The following is a 7,975-nucleotide window of genomic DNA, read 5'->3' on the forward strand; positions in this document are numbered from 1 at the left end:
ATGTTGTGATGGACGTGTGTGTTTAAGCGTTGTCCTTCTTAAATATGCAAGACCTTCCCTAAAAGACACATTGTCTGAATGGGAGCATTATGCTGCTCTTAACAACTCCACATACTTCCAAGTGTTGATAGTGCCTTTTCAGATATAAGCTGTTCTCACCATAGGCACTAATGGGACCGAAAATAAAAAAATAATTCTAAATTTTGATTTATCTGACCACAGAACAGTTTTCCATTTTGCCTCAGTCCTCTTTAAAGTTGCAGTGTGTAATATTTAGCCTAGTAGCATTTAGCTGAACAAACTTGGTAAAATAAAGCAAAACATTTCTAAGACGGTCTATCTAAATAAGTGTTAAGTCATCTAGATTCAAAAATAGCTATTAAAAAAAAATCAGAATAAACCTTTAATTCATACATAGGGAGGGTCTCCATGGATGCCGCCATCTTGGATTTTTAGATGTTTCCATGGTAACATAGAGGAAAAAAGGATAAATAAAGTTATTGTTTTGTATTGTACTGTATTCACATTACAGATACACATGAAATTCAACTGGTTGCCACAGCTTCCAGCAGAGAAATGCAATCTAGAATCCACTTCTAGATGTTGATATCCAGTTTTACACACTGCACCTTTAAATGAGCTTTGGCCCAGAGAAGACAACAGTGTTTCTGGATCTATTCTCCATCCAGTACTGACCTTCAGCCTTGTCAGTGCTCACAGAGATTTCTCCAGATTCTTTGAATCTTTTGATGATGTCATGTACTGTTAATGGTGGGACATACAAAGTCTTTGCAATTTTACATTTGGGAACATTGTTCTGAAACTGTTTGTCAGTTTTTTTGACGCAGTTGGTAAACCTCTGCACAGCTTTACTTCTAAGAGACTCTGCCTCACTGAAATGCTCCTTTTATAACCAGTCATATTACTAACCTGTTTGCTATTAACTTACTTTTCTAGCCTTTTGTTGCTTCCCTAATTTTGTGAAATCTGAAGCGAGCTAATAATTTCCATGAGTGAAATGTCAACATTTGATATTTGGTTTATGTTTTATTGTGAACAGAATCTGGGTCATTGCATTCTGTTTTTATTTATATTTTTACACAGTGCCTCGGCTTTTTTGGTATTGGGGTTGTATATTGTGTTTGGGGTTCATGTTTTACTTTATCCAGCTCTAGTTAATATATAGTGTGCTACAATTGGTGTTTTTACCCTTTGACAAAACTGAAAAATGCCCACATTTTCAGGGTGAGCTGCATGTGGGAACACATTTTAAACCCTAACCCTTCTTTTGGAGGATACCAGCTTCCTTGAAACATTTTCATGGTTTGTTGGGGTGAACTGATGTGTGACACAGATAATAATGTTCAGGAAAATTCACAGCACTCAAGCAGGAGAGATGTGTAGAAAAAAGGTTAAATATGCCATGATTTTACCATGCATTTTTGCTTTGTCAGCCATTTCTGCATTGTCATTTACATCATATTCTATCCCCTGAAACCTCTAGAAATTTCCATGTATATAAATGGTAATGATAACGACCGACCTTGATTCCTCTATTGATACCAGTCAGGCGGAAGTAGAATGGGCCTGAAACACAGACTAAGTCACCCGGCAGGTTTTGCCACCCATGTTCACATTCTCCCCATTCTTGCTGAGCAACAGTTTTCTTTCAGCTATTCATTCATCGACCTTTAGAACAGACTGTGCCTACATAGTGATAGCTATGGTATGTCCCTTAATGGACATGAAGTATCAATCGGCCCTCCTTTATGTGCCAGCCTATGCCACTCCCTTCCTGCTGAATATCATTCCTTTGAGCTGATCCTTCCATGCAATGGGATTTTTACTTCCAATTTCCATTCAGTGTGAATCACTCAGACATGTTAGGAGTAAACATAGAGAGGTGATTCCTCTTTTTGTTTTCGGCAACACAGTGGAAAACATGTTTGGAGCAGTCTTACCAGAAATGTTTACCGAGGCTCCGATTTCAGGCCTCCAATAGCGCACATACTGTACGCTATAAAGTTCTACAGGGGAGCTATTTTTGTAGCAGGGGGTTTGTGTGGGAGTCCCCCCTCTGTTTACCAGCACACAGAGTTAGAGAAGCAGTGTAGGGAATGAGCAGTGCACCATCACTGCTGGACACTGGCTGGTGCAACAGATTGGTGGAAAGTGTAATCTGGGAAATTTGTCTGTAACCAGTTTAAGTTAGCCAGAAGGGAAACAACCAGGCTGCCACAGTGAAATTGCACAAACTTCTCACTGAATCATTGTGGTATCACTCAACCCTACACTTAATTGGTTCCCTATGGTTACATTTAAGTGTGTTGATTTATCAGCTTATCTAATGAGGAATAGTAGCAAAAAAAACAAACATTTTTCGATGCAGCTCATGTACCAGTAAAGTATTTGTTCTATACATCTCTGTTTTAAGTCTAGTCTGCCTATATTCTTCAAATCTGCTTCGTTTCAGAAAAACAGTTCCGACATTTTACCCCATGGTTTGGCAGCTGTTTGACAATTTACATTTCAGAGGCAGATTCTACAAAGACATATGCTAAATAACTGGAGTAAAGTCACGTTACTTATCCAGGCAGTATCCCAAAATTGTCTCAAAGGGGTTTGAAATCTGTAAAGCATACAGCACCTCTAGTTCTGAGGGGAAAAACCTTCCTTTGCTGAAACATGAAACAAGGATTAAAATGGAAGAAACCCCAGGAGAGGAAGGAGAGACACACCTCTTCCAGGGCAGACAATGAAGTAATAGTACTGAAGAGCAAACAGACAAATATGGAGAATTTTTTAATATTGAAAAGCAGTTAGACTTACAGGAATGCAAAAGATTAGATTCACAAAAAGAGGGAAAGCAGTTTCTACATTATGCAGGTTTTGGTAATAGAACATCATCTATATATTTCTGTCTAAATTGCACAAATATGCAAATGTTGTAATCATATTTGAATATTAAAGTTTGCCTGCAACTTTTTGGTAATTGAAATTACACAATGATGGGTGCCAAGATCTTCTTATTTTGTTATCACGGTATTGAAACAGGAATGGAAACTGATTTTTAATAGTATCGCCTCTAACCCTTAAATTCAACGTACTCTGTCTGTGCAGCATTTTGCATGAAAAGAGCACTCCAGACCAAATCCCCTTCTAGTCAGTCTTTGCAGCTCCAAAGCATCTGCCCTGGTCCATCTCTAGCATGTACCAGAAGCAGCAATCTGCTTTGCTCTGCTCAGGTGTGCACCAAAGCTATTTTCAGTGGAGGTTGCTGCGAAATACGCAGTCGACTTCAAAACAACATACATAATTCACAGAATAATCATTGTGTCAACATTATGTTCCACAGGACATCTGATGGTCAGAGGGTTACAGAGGTGATTTGGTGCCATGGACAAAGAAAAGATGATCTTGGAGGCAAGGCTGCTCATAAAGGGGGATAAAGGGGAGAGCTTCCTGGGACCCAGCCAAATGAAGGGGCCCATAGAGGTCAGAAAAAACATGGTCCACTGAAAATGAATCTAATAACCAAATTTTAAACCTGAATAATAACCAGTCTTGTTCACAAATTTTGTTTACATTTTGAAAAAACTGCTGCACTACAGTATAAATAAAAACATAAATACAATTCTTATTTATCTATGGTGTTCCAGAACAAAATCACCTTTTTGGCAATGTCAACAGTGTGGCTGGGAACGCTGATACAAACAGTTAGTAAAGTTATGTCAGACTTCATGGTGAAGCTGATGGCACAAAAATCAGGATGCCAGAGAATAAAGTAGAGGGCACAGAAATAGCTTTTTTGAAAATTAATTAAAGAATTGCAAAAAAAGCTAGAAAGTGGTAAAAATTGGCAGATAAGTTGTATTAAGGGGTTAAAAAGTGGCAAAAATTGCTTAAAAGTGTCAAATATTGGCTATCAGCTGCAAAAATTGAGCTAAGAAAGGTAAAAGGGGAAAAATGACCAGAAAAGAAATGTGAAAAGCAGTTAAAAAGTGATGACAATGCTTTAGAGAGGCAAAAATATGTGAAAAATTGGAAAAAATGTCTTCCAGAGGACATATTTCTTTTTATTTCCTTATGTTTTCATCCATGTTGCAGAAAAAAACAACAGAAAATCAACCTCGGACAGGTTAAATATTTTTTTTATGTACCACTGGCATAATGGACTCGTTATTGTGTAATATTGCAAGTCCTCAGTGAATTTGTAATTTTTCCATTATCTTGTGATCTCTCATCTCCAGCTGCTCATGGCTGCATTACGTTGCACATCGTTTCAGAAAAGCATCAGGTAGGAGAAGATGCAACATGTGTTGAAGAAAACCATGATGTGCACACCACGCTGTGGACACAGCAATTTGCAAATAGCAGGCAAGTTTAAAATTCTGGTATGGTGATGACAGTGGTGTCAGCTCTTTGATGAAGTAACAACTTGTCTAGTGTGTACCCTGCCACGCGCTCAGTGACAGCTTGGATCGGCTGCAGCCCCAAACAAGATAAGAGATAGAGATAAAGGATGGATGGATGAAATGATGGATGGATGATTGGATTTCAAGGAGCTGCCAAACAGATAAAAGGTTAAAGAACTCTATTTTCCAGGATGCAGATGGGCTGGTGGTTAGGTCATGCCTCATGTATGCAGGCAGCCCAGGTGGAAGTGTGTGGCCCCTTTACCTCATGTCACTCCCTGCGCTCTCCTTCCTGTTTCTGATTCTATCCCCTGTCCTCATCTGAGAATAAAGGCCTAAAAATGCCCCACCTCCCCACCCCGTGCCATAAAACACCTCAAAACCTTTTAGATTTGATCTGTGACCCCTTGGAAAAGATCATGACCCTTCCACCTGAACAAATGTCCAAGATTTTTCTTGAACAACATTCTTGCAAGCACATACTTTTGTTTCTTGGCAATAACTGGTAGATTTTTCTGATTTATCTTGTGTACGTTTTTGTGCTTTTACAAAATATTTGCATGATCATAAAGTGGCACTTTTCAACATCTTATTTGACTTTTGGTTTTACTGGATCATTCCCACTGAGATACAAAATCCCTAACAAGTAGGTCATGGCCAAGAGAGCAGAATAAAAAGAGTAACAAGGAAAAATGTACATGAGACAGTAAATCAGCAGATAGTCAGAGTTTACATGTCGTTCATCACTTTGGGTTGACAAATTTGCTGTCAGACTACGAATTAAATCAACGGTTTGTCAAACACTGTAGCTCTCCACCACGTGTTGCTTCTATTTTCTTTAACCGAGAGAGCCAACTAAGCCCCTCATTGGTCCATAACCAACTTGTCCCGCCTTAGGGGACCGGCATGCGACATGATTGGTCCTACTGGGAGCCTCAGCAGTGGGCTGATGGCTGGTCAATGAATATTCATGACACCGGTCGGGCAGGCCTCACCCTGCTGCTGCATGTGTCTGCGTCTGGCTCATCGGAGAGGAATGTGGGCCGTGGTGTGATGTAATATCTGCGATTCTTTCACCGGAAGAGAAATCAAAGCCTAGAAACACTGGAGGACACGTTGACTGGTAAGAAAAGTTCTGCTTTAGAGACTTACGTGTGCTGCTGCTGTGCGTAATTACGCACGGAAAAGCAAAAAAGCAAATCTGTGCTTTTCTTAAGATAAGATTTTTTAAAGTTGGATACAGGTCAGCATTAACTGTCATTATGGAGCCACTCCTCTTGAAAATGAACTAATATCTCTCCTCCGCTGGGTGCTATTTCAGGTCGTTTGGATCCTGTTACAGAAACAGTCGAAGAACTTGACAAACAGGTTCTGGCACCGCCTCTACCTCTATATAAACGCGCCCGTGTCTTCCCTCTCACTAGTAACCACAAGAAGCGCACAAACACTCCTCAGAGAGGGGAACTCCTTCATCATCATCATCACAACTCGCCTGATTCACGGGACAGCCAATCCCCGGCGCAGCATTACAGACAAGCAGCTGCTTCCTTAATCCGATCAGCCCGGAATTAAAGCAGGGCACTCAGAGAAGACGCAAACGAGACGAGAAACTCAGACCATCGCTTTCATTTCTGTTCCTGAGAGGCAAAAACAGAAAGTCGCCAAGATGATGATGCAGCTGACAGAAACCCCCAACCAGAAGAACTCCCTCTTCAACGCCATGAACCGCTTCATCGGCGCAGTGAACAACATGGACCAGACCATCATGGTGCCCAGTTTGCTGCGGGACGTCCCGTTTGAGGAGGACCGATTGAGTCACCTGAAAACCGAAGAGGAAGAGGGGGACATGTACAGCTACTACCAGCAGCTCAAATCCATCCGCAGGGACATCGAGTGGGGGGTCAGGTGCGCTGCGGCCGACGAGAGGCGGAAGGAAGGCATGATGATCACCCGCATGAACTCCACCGCGTCCTCCTCTTCCTCCGCATCATCTTCATCAGCTTCATCATCGACATCCGAGGAGGATTACGAGGAGGATGAAGATCTGGAGAAGCAGTTCCAGTTCCACCTGATAGGACTGCAAGGGGTGCTGTCCAAGCTCACACAGCAGGCAAACTCTCTCACCAAGCGCTACAAGCAAGAGATTGGAATCGGAGGATGGGGCCAGTAAACGCACACAAACTGACTTTTTTATTACTCTGGCTGAATTGATTCCTCTCTCAAGGCCTTCCTTCGCTGCTGCTGTCACTACTGATGAAATATAAGGACAATTATTTGAATGGTAGAGAAAAAAGGCAGCTCATTTCTCTCTTTAGGCCTTCATGGTGTTGGTCTGCTCTATGGTATGGACTGTAGATGTGTTGATCCTAAGAAAGCTTTTGTGTACTGACACTAAACTTACATTTTTGCACTCCTAAGTGTTGTACACTCATGCATTCAGCTCCTGTGATACACAGATGAAACATATTTATACCTTTATTTAATGTAATTTATTACCTCATGCTGTATGTCAGAGAGCCAAATGTTATTTCAAAGTAAGAAGAAGAGGACTGAATGAGCTGCAGGACTGCACGCCTGAACCGCCCTCTGACGAGGCGATACTGACAGAAGATTCAGCCTCCTGCCTGTGCTGCTGATGATGTCAGTGCGTTCAGACTGATGCGTCTGTTTGTGACCAGTCTTCCTTCAAATCTGATGTGTCTATGTCTCTAAAATGCGCTCCCATGGAAGGAGGCAGATGCTTACAGTAGCCGCCTGTGATCTCCTAATGTCCTACATGGTCAGTGAACCAGAATCATCTGCATAGAGAATAATGAGGGTTTCCACAAGATGCTTTTGTTGTTATTGTCACATATTTGCTGTTCTAATGGTATTACTGGAGATGTCCATCTGTCAAAATAAGCAAATGCTTTTGTATGCACCTTCTGCAACATTTTTGTACGGATATTTTGTTTCAAAAATAAACTTTTTTTATGAATTTACTTTCCTTGTTTTGCATCTTTATTGCCATTAATGCAGGTATGAGGAAAAAAGCAAGTTTTACAGAACAGACAGTTCAAAGGAGTATGAGTTTGGCCTCTTTAGATGACCAGTTGTGTCTATTTTGTAAGTTTCTGATCATTTTTAGACTCCGAGGTGTCTTAGGAGTGCTGAGAAAACCTACAATGGATCCTTACATTGTTAGCTTTGCACATCTTTGTAGCTGAATTTTCTTTCTTCTCATCTATGGGACATTTGAGACTGAACATGCAGTTGAAAATGAAATGTTGAAATCTATACAGTAAATATATTTATGAAACCATGAAATTTTGAAAATTAAGTTTTTATTTTTTTTATTTTAAAGATCTTTTGGGGTTTCTTTTTTGGCCTTTATTTAGATAGGACAGCTGAGGAGAGACAGGAATGAGGAGAGAGAACAGCACCAAGACTAAGAATCGATCCTGTGACCGGAGCATTGAGGACTGTGACCTCTGTACATGGGCGACTGCTCTTCTAACTGAGCTAAACTGGCACCCATCTACCTTTCTTCCCTCTTACTTTTCAATACTCCAACTGAAAAA

General features: G+C 40.8%; 1 protein-coding gene across 1 annotated transcript; it reads left to right on the forward strand.

Moving 5' to 3' along the window:
• Positions 1-5,398: 5,398 nt before the first annotated feature.
• Positions 5,399-7,396, forward strand: mid1ip1a (MID1 interacting protein 1a). Its single transcript, XM_041806528.1, has 2 exons — positions 5,399-5,538; positions 5,737-7,396. The coding sequence occupies exon 2, from the start codon at positions 6,082-6,084 to the stop codon at positions 6,583-6,585; it is 504 nt and encodes a 167-aa protein (XP_041662462.1). The 5' UTR covers positions 5,399-5,538; positions 5,737-6,081; the 3' UTR covers positions 6,586-7,396.
• The last annotated feature ends 579 nt before the right edge of the window (positions 7,397-7,975 follow it).

Source organism: Cheilinus undulatus, linkage group 15 (assembly GCF_018320785.1).
Source record: "Cheilinus undulatus linkage group 15, ASM1832078v1, whole genome shotgun sequence".
Lineage (NCBI taxonomy): Eukaryota > Metazoa > Chordata > Actinopteri > Labriformes > Labridae > Cheilinus > Cheilinus undulatus.